The sequence below is a fragment of the Setaria viridis genome, chromosome 6, assembly GCF_005286985.2.
Source record: "Setaria viridis chromosome 6, Setaria_viridis_v4.0, whole genome shotgun sequence".
NCBI lineage: Eukaryota > Viridiplantae > Streptophyta > Magnoliopsida > Poales > Poaceae > Setaria > Setaria viridis.
This window is the reverse complement of record NC_048268.2, coordinates 3,973,412-3,992,213: the sequence shown is the minus strand read 5'-3', so window position 1 is coordinate 3,992,213 and position 18,802 is coordinate 3,973,412. Positions and strand designations below refer to the sequence as shown.

The 18,802-nt window shown below is 49.0% G+C and overlaps 3 protein-coding genes across 3 annotated transcripts; 2 read left to right on the top strand and 1 right to left on the bottom strand.

Annotated features, from left to right (window-relative positions):
- Positions 1-486: 486 nt before the first annotated feature.
- On the top strand, positions 487-4,861 carry LOC117861325 (ABC transporter G family member 14). The gene is made up of 3 exons (XM_034744858.2): positions 487-937; positions 1,086-1,962; positions 3,423-4,861. The coding sequence occupies exons 1-3, from the start codon at positions 650-652 to the stop codon at positions 4,478-4,480; spliced, it is 2,223 nt and encodes a 740-aa protein (XP_034600749.1). The 5' UTR covers positions 487-649; the 3' UTR covers positions 4,481-4,861.
- Positions 4,862-8,168: 3,307 nt separating this feature from the next.
- LOC117860795 (uncharacterized) lies at positions 8,169-9,257 on the top strand. Its single transcript, XM_034744174.2, has one exon. It carries the CDS (start codon positions 8,370-8,372, stop codon positions 8,904-8,906), a length of 537 nt encoding a protein of 178 aa, XP_034600065.1. The 5' UTR covers positions 8,169-8,369; the 3' UTR covers positions 8,907-9,257.
- A 927-nt stretch (positions 9,258-10,184) lies between these two features.
- LOC117860147 (putative UPF0481 protein At3g02645) lies at positions 10,185-13,694 on the bottom strand. The gene is made up of 2 exons (XM_034743389.1): positions 12,945-13,694; positions 10,185-11,807 (listed from the first exon to the last, which is right to left on the bottom strand). Exons 1-2 carry the CDS (start codon positions 13,322-13,324, stop codon positions 10,493-10,495), a joined length of 1,695 nt encoding a protein of 564 aa, XP_034599280.1. The 5' UTR covers positions 13,325-13,694; the 3' UTR covers positions 10,185-10,492.
- Positions 13,695-18,802: the final 5,108 nt, after the last annotated feature.

Below are 18,802 nucleotides of genomic sequence, written 5' to 3'. Positions count from 1 at the left end.
AACAAAGTGCCCAATTCACTGAAACATGCATGAGCACCACCACAAATAAACCACACCACAGTTAATTTCCATTATCAAGAAAAAAAAGAGGATATGTTATCTACTGAATATCCATGCATATATGCAGTGCAGACATCCATCCCCCATAACACAAAAACCTACAACAACCACCATACCAGCAAACCCCTCTTTACCAATAACTACCTTCTGCAACTGGATATATCTACTGCTAGTGGTGATGTGATGCTACTTTATCACCCACACCACGCAATTAAGTTGTTAATTGCAACTTGGTGCTGATCACTAGTAGCAAGTACCACTGCCCCTTGTAACTAACTGGGGTGCCATATACCTGGCCAATAAAAAAGTGACAGCAACAAGTGTTGCTCCCCTGGCCCACCTAGTTGGGTCCCCCCCCCCCCCTCTGCCCTTGCCAATGCCCCCCTTCTCCTATGATAAATACCTTGCCATGAGCCAACAGCCCACTCCAGAACTACTACACTTGCAGCTGATCAACCAAGTAGGAGTAGTACCACTGACTACTGAGAGTAGCAAACCAAAATTGTTAAGCTCCTACACCTACACCAGGTGTGATTGTGTGAAGTGATCATAGAACAGGGAGACAGATCGAAAGGATACATCGATCGCCATGCCGCCTCCGCTGGAGCAGGATGAGCAGCAGACAGCAGGAGGTGGTAGCCACCGAGCAGCGCCGCCGTCCCCTCCTCCTCCGAACATGATCGCCTTTAGCAGCTGCAGTAGTAGTAGTAGTAGTAGCGGCACTCCCTCTTGTACTTCTGTTGCGACCACCACCACAACCACTGCCACCACCAACTCCTCCTCTGGCGCCGTCGTGCATCCCACCACCTCCAGCCCGCCGTCGCCGGCCGATGCTCGCCTCCGCCCCGCCGCCAACTCCTTCCCTCTCGTCCTCAAGGTAATCTGATCGACTTTATATTTTATATATACATACATGTAAGCTGCAAGTATGATAGTATGCACGTGCGCGCGCGTTGGTGTGTGTTTGTAATGTTTTGAGGGTGCATGGTGATGAGACGTGTTCATGCATGTGTTTCGTGCATCAGTTCGAGGAAGTGGTTTACAAGGTGAAGCTCGGGCAGCCGACGGCCGGATGGTGCGACAAGCTGTCGGCCGCGGCGAGCATGGCTGTCGGCGGCGGGGACGGGAGGAAGAAGAAGGCCGCCGCACCGGGGTCGTCGGCGCGGGAGAAGACGATCATCAGCGGGATGTCCGGCGTGGTGCGGCCGGGGGAGATGCTGGCGATGCTGGGCCCGTCCGGGAGCGGCAAGACGACGCTTCTGACGGCGCTGGGCGGGCGGCACGGCGGCCGGGCGCTGCTCTCCGGCAAGATCACCTACAACGGGCAGCCCTTCTCCGGCGCCGTCAAGCGGCGCACCGGGTTCGTGACGCAGCACGACGTGCTGTACCCTCACCTGACGGTGGCGGAGACGCTGTGGTACACGGCGCTGCTCCGGCTGCCCCGCGCGCTGAGCGCCGGCGAGAAGCGCTCGCAGGCGGAGGCCGTGGCGCGTGAGCTGGGGCTTGCCAAGGTCGCGCACAGCATGGTCGGCGGCGTCCGCGGCGTGCGCGGGCTGTCCGGCGGCGAGCGCAAGCGCGTCAGCATCGGGCTCGAGATGCTCATCGACCCCAGCCTGCTTCTCCTCGACGAGCCAACCTCGGGGCTCGACTCCACCACCGCCGCCCGGATCGTCGGCACGCTCCGGCGGATGGCGGCCGGCGGCGGCCGCACCGTCGTGGTCACCATCCACCAGCCGTCGTCGCGGCTGTACCACATGTTCGACAAGGTGCTGCTGCTCTCAGCCGACGGGTGCCCCATCTACTACGGCCGCGCCGCCGACGCGCTTTCCTACTTCGCCTCCGTCGGCTTCGCGTCGCCGCTCTCCCTCAACCCCGCCGACCTCATGCTCGACCTCGCCAACGGTACGCCGCCATGCACCCCTAACACACCCACTCGCGCACAAATATTTCTTCCCTCTCCTCTCCTCTCTCTCTCTCTCTCTCACTACCTTTTCAGTTTTCACGATGCCTTCCAATTCATAGGGCACATTGCCATGTGCCATTCCATTCCTTGCGCTGACGTCATCCATTCCCCTCAATAGCAAGCAGCAAAGGTGGGTGAAATTCAGCCCTAATTCCTCATAGATCATCGAGAAACTTTCAATTGGACAAACTCCAGCATTGCAAACGACATTTTACCCAAAATGTTTTCTTCGCCCCATCGATGGCTTGTGTTTACCTGTCGGTTCGAAGGACACGTGCCATTTCTAACATGAACTAGCAATTCCACCAATATTCAAAAGCGGTACCGGAGGAACGATGAATTTTCGCAATCATACATAGATCTATTTCTTCATTTTGTAATTATAAAATAGGTCGCCAAGGTCCTCCCTTGACGACCAAGATAGCGAGTTTCAGTTAATGTTTAACGAAAAAGTAGTGGAATCGGATCCATTAGACAGTAGTTGTTCAGTTAACCACCTCAAAAAGGTAAGAACAAAATAAAGCGCAGAACACAATACCACGGGCTCTGAAAAAACATAAAGAAGCGAAAAGAAATGAGCACATACTTGGAGGGGAGTGTGAGCAGCACAAACAAATGTGTGCCAAGATTACGTTCCTGATACGGTGCGCGCATGCAGCTGGTCTCCTGGCCCATCGGGGGTCCCCTGACGAGAGCGATGCTTTCTTTCTCTTTGTTTTTTTTCCTTTGATCTGCGTCATGATCACCTTGAGCATCCATCACCATCTTCATCTTCATGGCATATATGCAATAGAATACTAACAATTGGATAATTACATGAATTTAATCAAAGAATCGGCGAGATGAAAGTTGCATAATAGGTAAAAAAAGACAAGTACTGCACATAGTTCATAAATGAGGAAAATACATATTGAAACTCTCTTATTAATCAAAGTATGAAGATAAATGTTTAAGTTGCTTAGTGAGAGACTATAATAGAGTACATCAACCAGATTTAGGTGTTACATGATTATCTACATAGGCAGCAACACTATTGCAAGAAAAATATTATATTTTTTTACGCAAAATGTTCGGATAATTCATCTAGTTTTCCAAAGTCGACCACCGCTTGAAATGCGAGGGAGTGCCACAAAGGAGCAAATGGGCAAATGGCAATGATGCAGTTGGGGGTTGGGTGGGGGAAGACATGGACAGGAACACACTCCTCTGTCCACTCCCGATCATGGATCCACACCTCCTCCCATCATTCTTGCCTCTTCCATTCCAATCTTGATCTTCCTTTCTTTTCTCTTTCACACGACAAATGGCTGGCTCAATCTCGGTGAACAATGGCGGACACTTGTCGAGCTCGTGAAGCTCGCCCGATCGATCACTGTGCTGACCTGCGCTGTGCATGCAGGAATCGCGCCGCAGACGGCGAGCGGCGACGGCGACGTCGGCGAGGCGCGGCCGGCGGCGGTGACCGGCGGCAGCGAGAGCGAGCACAAGGAGGTGCGGGCCAAGCTGGCGGCCGCGTACGAGCGCCACATTGCGCCGGCGGTGAAGCTGGACATCTGCGCCCGGGAGACATCCGCCGCGGCGTCGCCGGGCGGCGGGCAGGCGCCGTCGTCGCGCCGCCGCGGCTCGGCCTCGTCGGAGTGGACCACCGGGTGGTGCACGCAGTTCCTGGTGCTCCTCCAGCGCGGCCTCAAGGAGCGCCGCCACGAGTCGTTCAACAAGCTCCGCATCTTCCAGGTGCTGAGCGTGGCGAGCCTCGCCGGCCTGCTGTGGTGGCGCACGCCGGCGTCGCACCTCCAGGACCGGACGGCGCTCGTCTTCTTCTTCTCCGTCTTCTGGGGCTTCTTCCCGCTCTACAACGCCGTGTTCACCTTCCCGCTGGAGCGGCCGATGCTGCTCAAGGAGCGCTCGTCGGGGATGTACCGGCTCTCCTCCTACTTCGCGTCGCGCGCCGCCGCCGACCTGCCCATGGAGCTCGGCCTGCCCACGGCGTTCGTGCTCATCCTCTACTGGATGGGCGGGCTCGACCCGCACCCCGGGCCCTTCCTCCTCTCCCTCGCCGTCGTGCTCTACAGCGTGCTCGTAGCGCAGAGCCTGGGGCTCGCCATCGGCGCCGTGCTGATGGACGTGAAGCAGGGCACCACGCTGGCCTCCGTCATCACCATGGTCTTCCTCATCGCCGGCGGGTACTACGTGCAGCACATCCCGCCGTTCGTCGCGTGGCTCCGGTGGCTCAACTACAGCTTCTACTGCTACCGCCTCCTGCTCGGGATCCAGTTCCCCAACGGCGGCGGGTACTACGACTGCGGCGGCGGCGCCATGTGCCCCGTGGCCGAGTTCCCGGCGATCAAGGCCGTCGGGCTCAACAACCACTGGGTCGACGTCTGCGTCATGGCGCTGCTTCTCGTCGGCTACCGCGTCGTCGCCTACATCGCGCTCGACCGCCTCAAGCCGAGGTGAACGAAAGCCATGGAGGAGTAGAATCTGGTGAATCAGCTCAAGGCCAAGAGACAGTGATTAACTGGACGAGTTAGTTAATTAGCATCTTGTTTAGCTCTTGCCGTTTCTTGGAGGGATGCACGGTGTCGGTGAGAAGTGATTAGTGGTTAATTGGGCGATCAAGAGGGGGACGAGAGGATTAGTGGCGGTGATCATCAGTTGATCACTGATTAGTTTACGTCGATGACCTGGAGTGAAATAATTATTAGATTGATCTGTGGCGAGAAGAGAATGAAGCACCTGGTGCTCTGTATAATACAACAAGGGATAATACATTACAAACCTGCAGCTGCAACTTCTCAGACTCTGAGACTCTGCAGTCTGAACAAAAGGTTTTCAGAATTCAGACGCCTTCTACTAATTCAGAAATCTGCTGTGCCATTCACAGTTCTGCATTGATTGCTGTTCAACATATTTTCATAACATTTCCAGAATGAAAATTCATCATGGGCTCCCATAACCATTGTCGAGTCTGCAACAGCTGCTGATTGACAAAAACTCCCTGTGCCATTCAGATACACTGCTTCTGAAAGAATCGTTCATGTTGAACTGAACTGAACTGAACGGAAGCTTGTGACAGAGACTCAAGTACACGAAGCAGGATAAATGGGAGAAGCAAACCATGGCTTGCAGCTTTCCAAGAGTGCAACATAAATAGATGCTGCAGCGCTTCTGAAATGTCAAGGATACCATGGCATCTCCTTCTTGAGATGGCCATAAATCTGGGTCGAGCTGCAGATCAACAGCCTCAAGTTGTCACTGGTCCCATCCCCAACTCTCATGGCTAGTTCTGAATCTGATGTTCTTGCCAGGCATTGAAAGCGAGAGTTGGGGGGAACAAACAGTTTCATCATCAAAGTCTGCAGCAGATCGATGGGTAAATGTGACCAAAGATCTGTTTGTTTTCCTCCAACGTCTCACCTTCAGTTGGTTGCTTGGTTGCTAGTTACAGACAACATTTGCACTACTCGGTGTATTATACCTGTCCAGTTTAGCTTACACTAGTAACTGTGAGGCACGCTCCTCTATTATTGAACTCAGTCTGCTTTTCTTATAGAAGGGTTCTAAAGATCATGCATTCATGTTCATGCACAAATGTAGGAAAACAAACATTGATCGATGCAAAGAATAAGATTCTTAGTTAAAGTTTCTTTTTTGAGAGAGGGGTGTGGGCACATCTAGGGAAAAAAATCTGCTAATGTTTCGCAACGTGTAGTCGACGTGAAAGGTGTGTCCAAATCTTTACCCTCTACATCTCAAATGGAAATGGAGTTCACCCTCATCTCACATTGGCATTCCTTTGGCACGATGCATGGAGTCTCGCTTATCATACGAATAGTCTCGGAGCTTATGCTTGTATAGTGATATTCGACATGTATATGATTAGGGATGGAGATGGTACGGATGCAGATAGAATTAGGATATTTTTAGTCGAATATGAATTCGAATTCGAATGTTCTCGGATACGAATACAAAATGAATAGTTCAAATATGAATTTGCATTCGGATATCTACTAAATTTAGATTGTAGCCGCTACCTATTTTCTTAATTGATGATTTTGGAATATAAAAACATTATGCAATTAGAGATAAAATATGACTATATAACACATGTAAACAAAGATACATAGTTGAGAATAAAATATTTATTAATAAATATTTCAATAATTAAATGTATCAATAAATAAATATATAAAAATAAGAAAATATTTTAATAAATAAATGGATACAAAAGATTATACATCAATAAACAAGTAAAATATGGCACTAAAAATTAATGTACATCAATACAGATATCTATTTCAAACTAAATAAAAATAAAATATTTATATCATGGTTTGGAGATATGCTTTATTCTAAACAAATACCAATAATATCGGATATTTCGAATACGAATCTGAATTTGGATAGACAAAACTGGATACATTCACTTTATTTATCATATTAGAAACACGGATATCCATATTTACATTTTAGCGGATACAAATTTGGATAATTTGGATTTCCAGCTATCCATTTCCATCCCTAATGATTACGTACAAGACGAGAGAAGAAGAGTAAGTTCAAGACGAGAGAAGAGTAAGTACGCGAGTCTCTTGAAGACTACGATATAACATCAACTGAGGATGAGAGCGCAAGTGGGAGACATCATGTCACCTCACATCATGTGGTAATAATATAGGGTTCCATGCATCAAATACTTCTAGTTGACATAGATTATGGGAGAGTAGGGGGCATATGAGCCCCCCGTGATTCACATGTAATCCATGTGTGAAATTGAATCCTACTCTGGGGGCTGAGCTAGCCCCCCCCCCCCCCCCACACACACACCCCACCCCAACCCCGGGGTAGTTCATGGAGCTCCCCTAAAAATTTCAGCCACGGATGAAGAGGAGGAAGAAGAAAATGAGGAGAAAGAAAAAGAGAAAGGGGAAAAATAAGTCCCTCACCTTCAAATCCTAGATCCGCCACCGATGATATATTTTGGTTAAACGTTGTCAGCTATAATTTATTCGCTTGCCATTCCTTACTGACGGCTCTCTGTGTTGTTTGCTTGTATTGCACGTAGATCCTCACGATCTTTTATCTGTTTTTCTCTATAGCTGTCTGCATTTTTTTGTCTTGCGGGTTTTCTTTTTCAGGGCTCTTTCTGAGGTGCTGTTGTGTTCTGACTATTCCACCTAACGACCATTCCTAACTTGTTGGGAGGTGTGGAATTGTTCTCAGCTTAGGAACGCAATGCGCACATCTTCGATTGTTTAGAAGGCACCTTCATTCGTGGTCATTAAAAAGGATCAAGTATGAGATATCGGTTGGATGGAGCTAAGCACCTGGCTGGCCTAGTCGGTAAAATGTGATTTTTCTTTTGCTGCTCGTTTTCGGCCTGTAAATTGATTAAACTTGTTTTTTTGACCTTTTGTGCTATCTCCTCCATTTTAATATACTCCTGGATGATAATATCTAGGATCTCTAGGTGTAAATCTAGTGGGTAATCAACTTCATTCTTTGGTTAAAATCAAGGTCCTAGGTTTAAACAGGAACAACCGAGAGGAAGAGGGAGAGAGAGAGGAGAGATAGTAGCGGCACCACCATTGGGCTTGGAGGATGAGCTCGTCATGGTGATGACGGCGGCGTTGACGGCGAGGGCGGCGGCGACACAGCGAAGTGGCGGCGGTGCTTCCCGTCACTTTAGCGCTAGGGTGATCGGGTCTAAGGTTTTGTCGGTGGGTCTGGTGGGCACGGCGAACCTTGGCGTGTGTGCCCCTGGCCCCCACCTTCTATTTATAGCACTGCGTGACGGGGACCCGCAACTATAAGTTGGTTGTGCGCTCCCGATCAGGACGCGAGATCAGGGTCGATTCTACACTGGATAGCTCTGATGTTTCGTTTAAAAAAATAGATAAAAGGGGAAAAATAATATATCTTTATGCTTGCATCGTTTGCTCCTTTGTCTTCCCAGCGTTGATGAATAGTCAGTCACGTAATCTGGGTTAAAATTTTAAATGGCTAATGTCAATCAGGTTTCTGCTCTTCGCCAGAAGGCACACGGAGTGACTGCCAAGCATGCATGAAGCGGTCGGGAGGCCCACAAGGAGACTAGTCCAACTTCCAGATTCCGGCCGGACGGTCTTCCATCCCCCAGCCCAACTAGAGCGAACTGGGCCCAGTTCCAGCGCCACCTGGGTTGGACTTGGACCAAGTCGCCTCTCCTCACTTCCCTATAAAATGCGCACCACGGCCGCGACTCTAGGTTTGGCCGCACCACCGCCGAAACGCCACCACCACCACCAAATCGGCTGCCACCACTGACCAAGCCACCCGCGCTCCCCCTCGTGCGTCTGGAACACGGATGGCGAGAGCCACCGCGCCGTCCCGGAGGCCGCCGAACGCCGTGGCAGCACCCTCGCCGCCCGCCGCCGCCGCTCCCGTGCGCGTCCCGCAGCGCCGCGGCAGCCTCGCCACCGCCCGCGGCGCCTTGTCTCACCCGCCGAAGGGCGGCACCCCGTCCGCCGCTCCCCACCCAGCGCCGCCGCGGAGGCGGGCTCCGTCGTGCGCGTGCTCGCCCACGACGCACCCGGGGTCCTTCCGCTGCGCCCTGCACAGGGGCCAGCCGGCGGCGTCGTTGGCGGCTTCGACGCATACGCAGGCGCCGGTGTCGAGCAGGCTGAGCGCCCCGCGGCGCGCGTCGATGGCGAACCCGCTGGTGCGCATCGCGGCGGTGGAGGGCGGCGACCAGATCAGGCGCGCGCTGGCGTCCCTCGTCCGCCCGCCGCCGTCGTCCTCGCAGCAGCACCGTCGCCGCGGCGACGCGTTCCGCCGGCGGCCCAGCCGCCTCTCCGCCGCATCCTCGGCGGCCGACGACGAGCCATCGATCGCCTCGCCCTGAATAGTGACGCGTTCCGGATCCCTCGCTGCATCCTCGCCGCGACAATTTTGTTGTCCCACTTGTTAGTTCCGTTCCTTCAATTTGTTTCCCCTTCCCCTCTCGCCGGCCGGCCGGCGTTTCGCAATGTAGTAGCTGTAGGCCTCTCTCTCGTCTTCCTGAAGAAGGAACTGTCTGTAACTGTACATTAATTACCGCTCGTGCCGCCACTGACGCTCCTCATCGCTGTTGTTTCGCCACACTGAATCCAAATTTACTGAGGCACGCCATTGTTGGGTTTGTTTGTAAATAATACTCCTATCCCAGTTAATTTGGGATCCAGAGCAGATGCAGAGCAATTGAGACTTTGAACTATCCTGAGTCCGCATTCACATTGGTTTCTTGGGCGAGGGGGTTGGTTGCTCAAGTTAGTTTGTGATTCTAACCAAAAAGCAAGCCGGAAATTCGAGCTGTGTTCGGGTTCACGCTGCATTCTACAGGGGAGGAGCCGTGGAGTCGCCGCACGCCAGCTTGGTTTCGTTTCTTGGGCGAGGGGTTGGTCTCGGGGTCGCGGCTGCCTTTCCGTGCCAGCAATAATAAGGCGCCCAACTTGGAGGTGTCCAAATTAATGTAGCAATATTGTAGTGTTTCGTTTGTATTTGTGAATTATTGTCCAAATATTGACTAATTAAGCTCAAAAGATTCATCTCGCAAAGTCCAACAAAATTGTGCAATTAGTTTTTGATTTCGTCTACATTCAGTACTCCATGCATGTACCGCAAGTTTGATGTGATGGTGAATCTATAGTGCTAAAGTTGGGATTTGGGGGTGAACGCCTAAATTCAAGGTCAGCGAGTCAACGAGCTGCATGCTGCAGCCGCCTTCTTCTGTTCTTCAACGGTGTGTGAAGCCTTGGAGATTCGGGGAACCTGCAGCTCCCCTGACTTGTTCGGCTGTCGCTGTCTGCGTTGGGGGAACGCAGAGACAGCGCACAGCGCATGCCTGCATGCAGCCGACTCGGTCGTGTGGGGCCAAGGCGGTTGTGGGCCTCTGGCCTTTTGTTGACCAGTGACCTGACGCTATGCCATTGGGGACAACGCTGGAGTATTTTTCTACGGACCATCTATCCTCCGGGACCTCGAGTGCTTCGCTTCCGCCCGAGCGGCATGCTCTGCTCTGCTCTGTTTTTTTAGCATTTTCTTCCCACCCCCTACTCCTCTCGTCGTCCAATGACGTGCTTCGCAACATAGTGTCACCTCTTTGCCCGTTTTTTTTTTCACAAACTTGCAACCCAAATGCGTATGAGTACGAATACTTTTAAGAAGATTTTTTAAATCCATTCACTCCAGTCTCTATACAATGCAACAACTTAACTTGCAAAAGAAATACATGAACAAAAAATCAGGCAACTTCTCAACAGTGAGTCCAAACACGTTTCGCCTGCAATTCTGACTCACCAAATCATCACTGAATCTTCCGGGTCCCTCCGGCCTGCGGCATCTGGAACACTGCCCCCTTGTAGTGTTTGACCGTAAATTTCAGAAAACTTTGCAATGCAACCGGCGATTTCATCTGCAAGCTTGCCTACAACCGTCGACAAATAAAGTAGGCTACCGCCCCTCGCCACCTGCTGCCACTGGCAACTGGAACACTGCCCCGAACCAGCTCTTGCACGGGTAGACGGAGCAGAACGTCTGCATCGCCGTCATGAGCAGCAGCACGACGGCGGCGAGCAGCGTCAGGATCCTCCACGACCTGAACACGTACCTCTTGAGCAGCTTCTGCGCGCGCGCCGCCGCCCGCCGGCTCCGGTGCGCGTTCACCTCCCGTATGGCGGCGTCGAGGCGTGGCACCTTGCTGAGCCTCGTCGCCCGGCACATCCCGTTCCACATGTCGGCGGCCTCCCTATCGCTCTTCAGCTGGTTCACCACCACGCCGCCCTGCCGGAGGATCTTCACGTCCCTGGCCGTGTCGATGATCCCGTTCATCAGCTCCGTGTACCGCGCCAGCACCAGCGGCCCGCGCACGGCGACGGCCTCGTACGCCACCAGGTTCCGCAGCACCACCTCCGTGTTGGCGTCCAGCGTGATGATCGGCAGGCTCATCGTCGTTGTCGCGGCGTCGAAGGAGATCCCGGCGATACCCTCCGGCGCCGGCACGAACCGGACGCCCCACCGCGCCAGCGTCGACACCGACGGGATCATGATCTCCTGCGCCAGCGGTGAGTTGAGGATGGTGCCAAAGTTCACGCCCTTGAGCCGCGCCTCCACGTCCGGCGACGACATCAGCTTCGTCACCAGCGGCGCCACCGCCGACAGCAGCGGCACCTTGCGCATGATCATCCCGGGGAGGCTCGACGCCAGGCCCATCGGCCGGGAGATGAGGTTCTTCTTGATGAACCGCACGGGCGCCACGTCCAGGCTCGACATCGCCACGCACGCCTGCTTCACCTTGTCGTAGTCCGGGAGCTGCTGCGACGGGTCCAGCATGTCGATCGTGAACTCCTCGGGCACCATCGGCGGCGGCTCGCGGTCGGCGTCGCCGTCGAAGACGGACGCGTCGGGGACGAGGAAGTGGTAGAGGAGCTCGAGCATGTGCGCGTGCCTGGCCACGTCGGCGACGACCAGCTCGGCGGCGGTCTTGATCGGAGACACCTCCCTGATGAAGCGGCCGAGCACGGCGTGCAGCGCGTCGGTGGCGGCCTGCTCGGCGGGGTGGCGGAGCGAGAGCGCCTGGGAGAAGAGGAAGAGGGGGAGCTGGTTCTCCAGCATCATTGCGTCGCGCGCGGTGGCGTTGATCCAGTTGGTCGCCGACGACACCATGTCGGTGACCTCCTCGCGGTGGTAGCTCTCCAGGAAGTCGAGGAGGAAGCACGTGTCGATGGCCATCATCCATGCCAGCGTCTGGTCGCTCAGCTCAAGGAACCTGCGCGAAGCAGCTGAATTAAGATCAGCGGCGCCAATTTTGAATCAAATCTTAAAATTCTGAGAAAATGGGCCTTCCCGGGTCCAAATTATAACTAGGCTGAAAGATTTCTGGGCTTGATTTTTAGGCCTAAATAAATAAGTTTGTCCTTGAGTGCAACGGGCCTAGCTAAATTAAGTGGAGCTGGAGAACGGAAGCAAGCAATCTAGCAGCATAGTTAACCTGGATTGCTTATTTTCCCCGCACCAACATCTAACAATAGCGACAGTTCTCATGATACATCTCCTTTCAATTTCGGCTACTTATAGAGCTTTGTTTTACTCCCACTTCCTTTTCTTTTATGTGGAAATATAAATCGACATTAATTCTAATAGTTCTGCAGTAACTAATATAGATCCGTTTCTCTGTCTATTCATACACACCGTGTGACAGATGAAGTAAGGGCTTGTTGGGAACATTGATCCATCATCGACCATAGCTATAGTTAGCCACGTAATTTTAGCTCTGCTAGAGTGGATCCAAATAGGCTCTAAGTACTTTATGAGTGAAAGTCAGTTACTCCCTCCATCCCAAATTACTATTCACTTTAGTTTTTCTAGATATATAGATTTTGCTATGTCTAGATACGTAGCAAAAACTATGTACGTAGAAAAGCCAAAGTGAATAGTAATTTAGGATGGAGGGAGTAATTGTTAAAAAAAATGGCCATCCAAACATGATACAACCACTTCTCTTCTTTCAAAGTATTTAATTAGATTAGTGGAAATATCGAAGTGAGTATATTTCGATATCTTCATGGGACAAACTCTGTCAAATGTCTCTTCTTGGAAACATGCAATGGTCAAACATAGCGAAACGATGACTTCCCTAAAAGCTATAGTGGCTAAATTGTGTATATGAGCTCAGATAGCAGTATCATGCCTCAGTAGCTTAACGGGAAGTTTTTGCTTGCTGAAGCAAGCGAGCGGAACAACTCTCCGCCATGGGCAAGTCAAGCTCGCCTAGCAAAGCGAGGCCAGGTAATAAAACTCTGTCCATAACCAAACGTGCCCTAAATGGCCAAAAATTCGACAAAGTTCGACCTTAGCGATGTGTATTCCAACATGAGGGGACATGTGTCTCCACTCTCCACCATACCTGTGGTAGGGCGCCCTCATCTTGTCCTGCGCCTCGAGCAGGCGCTGGACGAGGTCGTCGAACTTGCGTCCCTCGGCGAAGAGCTTCTCGGCGCGCTTGGCGGCGGCGAGCTTGTAGCGCTCCATGTCCCTGAGCTCGGGGCGGTTGCAGTGGTAGGGCCCCAGCGCGAAGTGCTGAGGCAGGTACGCCTCCGGCCGCGTGGCCCTGAGCACGCGGGGCACGTCGAACACCTTCGCCGCCGCGCCCAGCGCCTCCGCCGCCTCCCGCTCCAGGCTCTGCCGCACCCGCTTCAGCCACCGCTCCTCGTCGAAGTTCACGCCGGCGTTCGACGCCGACGTCTGCACGAACCGCGCACGCGCCTGCAGCTCCGACAGCGACATGCTGCTGCTGCTTCGCCGGGATCGATCTCAAGCAGTGATCTGGATCTCGATCTCCGATCCTGCTTGTTCTCGCTGATCAAGCACTCGTTTGTTCGCTTGTCGTGCTGCTTCGATGGCTGGCTATATAGAGAAATGGAGCAGCTGGCCGGTTGGTTAGGTCACAGCAGCGAGCCCTGCCATGGGATGCGATAAGCAGCAGCTGCTGCTATAGTGCTATATACTAGTGTGATGCTGATCGCAAGTGGGTGGTTACGAGCAGGTAAAAGAGATTAATTAGGCATGGCTCGCGCGTAAGCGTGAAACATGCATGTGATTTGTGTAGTTGACGCATGAACTGTAAAGCCGGTCGTCGTCGCCGAGTGGAAGAAAGCAGCTGGGCTAGGGCTGTTTATATTATCTATGCAATGATGAACACGACACTGTGTGTGCGTATGCATCGTCATGATGCGATCAGTGGTTAATGATCATATTGTATTATTGAGAGAGAGAGAGAGAGGGGCTTGGCGGATAAACACTGCTGACGTGGAGTGGGGCCAGGGGATGGCAAATGCAATGCAATGTGGTCAGTCCCATTGGCAGGAGCCCAATTTTGCTCCAAAAAAACCAAAGAAAAGAAAAAGAAAGAAAGAAAAGTAATTAACGTACTGTAGGCCTGGACGACTAAATCGACCAAGCAATAAGAAGGAAGCGGCTTTCAGATTTGATCGGCAATCACCAATATAATTAGCTACTCCCTCCGTTTTTATTTATAAGGCGCATACCCATATCAAGATTCAAACTTTGCAATCTTTGACCAATAATTTAACTATTAATTTTTTAATTTTATAATATAAACTTTATATGGTTGGATTCGTAATCAGATATACTTTACAATGATCATAAGTTTATAACCATAAATAATATAATAAGATAAACGAATGGTCAAAGTGTTATTTGGAAGACCGTGCCAAGTTGTACAATGCTTTATAAATATAGATGGAGAGAGTGAATTATTGGGGTCATTATGAATAGGGTTCTTGTTTGAAAAGGAAATTGTGGATATGACTTGTGTCCGGCGGCTGTTGTGTTTTGATTTCTGCCACTTGCAGTTAACTTCTTGATAACACAGAGATAGTCACCGGAAGAAGAATATTTTAGCGTGCAAGAAATTTAAGAAAAAGGCCATGGAGAAGACGACTTCACTTGGGGCTAGATATCAACCATGTCAGCATGTGTGCTCCTCTATTAAAAAAAAATATACACTTGCAGAACTACACCGGTATCTACATGCTACGGTAGAGAAATTAAAGCGTGATGCGGCTGGATAGGCCAGGGAATCTAAGAACTATGCATGGCACATGGTGGTGAAGATGAAATGTGAAACCGGTGGTCAATATAGAACACGAGGGCTAGTATCTAACTAACTTTTCCCTTCTCGCTATTCGGCGCGGTCCTAAACTGCCTTCTTCCTCAATTTAGACTATATATATAGCTCATGCTCCTACTGATGAACCGCCTACCTACCGTGGCCAACCATTCGTCCTAGTCTTCCCTCTAGAGCTCTAAGCTCCCTGTCTATACTAAATCGCACCTGAATCCCCAAACCGTAACCCTAGCCTCGCTAGAGATGGAAAAGAGTGCCTTTTAGTGGAGTCGCATTTCGTATGCGGCACTTATCCTCCAACTAGACAAATCAAGCTGTCGAGAAGGTAGGAATGGTATCTTCCATCCACGCGGAGGATAACAAGTCTCTGCTTTGCTTACATGTGCCTGCATTATCTGTTCCCACTTCCTTTTTTTTCTTCCCCATCTGTGCATGCTTCCTTCATCATCCTTGGGTTTGGGTGATGGTTTCGGAGCTAGGGCTTATGGGCTGCAGCCTCACCGGCTTAGAGGGGTGGCTGGGGCTGTGGTTAGCGGCGGGTTGACATGCGGCAGGTATGAGGAAGAGGTAGCAGGCGCCACCGATCGGGTCGGGTCGGGGAGGACAACTGGTGGGAGGGGTAGGTAGTTGGGCTGAGCTTTAGCTCGATTCGGTGTGGATGAAATGGTAAAGATTGGAAGGAGGAGCGGTAAGATTGCCCTTCGCTATCGGTGATGGGTGGCCGGAGCCAGCGCTAGCACGTGGTTAGAAAGGGAGGGGTAGCTGCCAGCTGCGGGCAGGGGAGGGGGTAGGCACCGGATGTGTTCCTACCACTGAGATGGAGGGTAAATATGGTCTTTTTTGGATAATTATTTAGCGTGACGAGGATTCCCTAGTTCTAGAAAACTTCTATATACGTACCAGGTGATGACATGTACATCTGATGCACAATCCACAAATAAATTAATCAAAAAGGGTTGTGATCATTCGCCCCACTTGCACAATAAAGCCTGCCTGATCCGGACGAAATGTGCATTGTATTTGTACTATCCTATGATCCATCTCCGGAGATGCCGAAAGGCTAGCTTGGACGAGCACTAGTATCTCTTTGAAGCATATGGATGAACTCCGTCCAAATCTGAAAAGTTTTAACGTGAGAAATAGAACAAGTTGAGAATGTCACAACCAAGAAGCTGCATATGCTGCACCCACTTTTGACGACAGGAACAACGTGTTGCGGGTTGGATTTGGATCGCATGTCAGCTACGGAAACAATGCAGTGCCACGCCTGTTCCAACTACTACTACTGCCCCCAAAGTTTTCTTTTTTTAAAAAAAAATCTATATTTAGCCAGAGTTGGAATTAAACATCACTAGATCAGCATGGACTCCTCAAGTATATTGAGCTGAAAAGGACTCAAGTATATTAAGCATTTGCACTTGAAGTTGCCAAAATAAAAATGATGATGGAAATATGGAATCAAATCGAAACCCACTGCACTACACGGTGTTCATACTGCCCAGAAATTAAAGTGGGCAGATCGATCACATGCTTGCTTGTGTAGCGGGTGACATTCTTAATCTTTTCTGACAAAAATTATATATGAATAACAACCTAAACTTGGACGGAGCTAATCCATATGTTCCACAAGTACGCATAGTACTCTCTCCCAGTTTAGCTTTTCCTAATAACATGCATCATTTAGTTCGTCCGGAGGCGGGAGATCAACAGCTTTATTTCTGCAAGAAGGGGAATCACAACAAAATCAAAATTACTATACACGACCCGTTTACCTATACGCCTACACTTAATTAGCTTGTTTATAGGAATGCTATAAAACGATTCCGATTTTGCACGATGCTACGTGTTTGAAGAATAATCAGCCTGCATGCACTCATCTCTTCGACTAGAAGTGCAGTGTGATGGGGGAAAGGCAAGACCGCATGCCGTAGTATGATGTTGAAGACACATAGGCACAGCCTACATGGTCGGCACTCTGACTAGAAATTTCTATAAAGATATGGCATTTGAAATAAATATAGTTAAACATTATAGAGATACTTTCCATGGTGAATCTAGTAATAAGATTTATCTTACATTGTTATGTAATTATTTTTATGTTGACTGTTAAAGTTAAAAAAGGAATTCTATAAATTTTGAATATGAGGATAAGTATACACGGTGTGGAGAACTAAAAGCTAAGTAGCACCATATATGTTCCAGTTTCACACATTTCTTTGGAATAATTCCATTTCTTTTTCGCCACCAGCAGGGAGTTCATCTACTTCCAGCTTTCAGCAGCGGCATCACTTTCAGCTCTACCGTCCGCAGTGAAGTCTTCTTTCTTCGGGATCATTATTTTCTTAAACTTCGTTAGGTCGATCGTATGCCAGTATTTCTGATGATTATATTACTTGCATGATGGCAAGAAAACAACAAACGGGTAAGTCGTCCGATTAACTAATATTTATTCAGAATGGTCTCAGTTTATTTCAGTTTCTTCGTCACCCAAGAGCTGTCCCTATATAAAATTATCCATCCCTGAATCCGGAAGCCGTCAGATTAACTTTATTCCAAGTACTTTTCACACTCCTACTTAATTTAATCGATCGACCGTCATCGTCCAAACCCTAATTAACACTGCATTATTATCTCCGACAAACCTCCACGTCTGCATGGTTTAGACAACATTAGTCTGATATATGCAATCATTACGACTTCACTTGGAGTATGTAACATGCATGTACGTCATGCATGCATACACAATTACACAGAGATGGAGAAGACGACAAGTTTCTCATTGCGTTGACAACTGGTTCATCTTGCTATATTGAGTGTTGTGCTCTACGCGTCGTGTTGTCGTGTTGTGGAGTACTCCTTCCGTTCCAAATTGTAGGTCATTTTAACTTTTCTAAACATCCATTGTATCTGACTAAAAAACTAAAATGACCTACAATTGAGAAGGGAGTAGTTATTAGGAGGAATATTTGCCAACTCTAGTGGGGTTTTTACATCTACCGGTGAAAAAGATGATTTCAACTATGTCCAAATAAATAAATAAAAGTCAGTGAAATGAAGTATTACAAGGTAAGGTAGCTAGAAGGCTTGTTTACCTTTGAAAATTATGAAGGATAAAATAGTCAAAATGAACTATGGTGCATAAGATTTGTCGCCATTGTTCGATGTCTTGGGCATCATAATGAACAATCTAGGTTAATAACCATGCAGCTAGATTGCTTGCTTCAGCGCTTTAAATTAGTTAGATCTCACAATCACCTTAATTATCTTTTCTTTTTCTGATTCTAGACACAAGTCAATCATGAGATCTCGTGTCAATTTTTAATTTTTTTCGAAAATTAATACGAAATTTCATATTCGAACTAAAATTTTAGAATTTCATGTTAAATGTTACATTTAATTTGAAAATTTGCTTCAAAATTTCAGATTATAATTTAAATTTCAAAATACCCATGAATATTATACATTGTAACTTTTGAATGTTAAATTTAATATAAATTTACATATTCAAAATTGTTAAAATTATATTGACTTTCATAGGAACAATCAAATATCGACATTAATCTTCTGGTAATGTATTAAGTTTGAGCTTAACATCATATTACACGGAATTTAATTATAACTAAAAGTCTAAAACGATCACATCCATGTTTTAAGGGAAAAAATGTAAAAAACACCCTCCGAACTTGCTGAATTTTTAGCAACAAGAATTTTCCAAGTAGTGTGCATGGGCACTAGTGCGCTATCTCGGGCCTGAGAAATAATGGGAACTCGGCCCATTACTACTTAGTGGCAGGATTGTCACGATACTTTCAGGCCCATTACACGGAAACTCCCGCTCTCTTGATCTCTTCCCTCTCCGTAACTTCATAGTAATTAGAATTCTCGATTAAGGTTGACATAATTTGAAATAAATGTACCATATATAAAAAAGGAGAGGTTAATTAATAATTCTATTCATTAGTTTATTCACTGATCCTTTTCATTTGATATGAAATCACAAGTTAAATGGGCAAGGTCACTTTGGACATTTGACATCTCATTACTATTCTTTAAAATACAGGTGAAACTGTTTTACCAAATACTTTCCAAAACCATTATTTCAGCTTCACCAGATA

Coding starts and splice junctions, on each gene's coding strand:
- LOC117861325 (XM_034744858.2), top strand. CDS start 650: ATGCCGCCTCCGCTGGAGCAGGATGAGCAGCAGACAGCAGGAGGTGGT. Junction 938..1,085: donor CCTTCCCTCTCGTCCTCAAG/GTAATCTGATCG, acceptor TTCGTGCATCAG/TTCGAGGAAGTGGTTTACAA. Junction 1,963..3,422: donor CATGCTCGACCTCGCCAACG/GTACGCCGCCAT, acceptor CTGTGCATGCAG/GAATCGCGCCGCAGACGGCG.
- LOC117860795 (XM_034744174.2), top strand. CDS start 8,370: ATGGCGAGAGCCACCGCGCCGTCCCGGAGGCCGCCGAACGCCGTGGCA.
- LOC117860147 (XM_034743389.1), bottom strand. CDS start 13,324: ATGTCGCTGTCGGAGCTGCAGGCGCGTGCGCGGTTCGTGCAGACGTCG. Junction 11,808..12,944: donor ATGAGGGCGCCCTACCACAG/GTATGGTGGAGA, acceptor TGCTTCGCGCAG/GTTCCTTGAGCTGAGCGACC.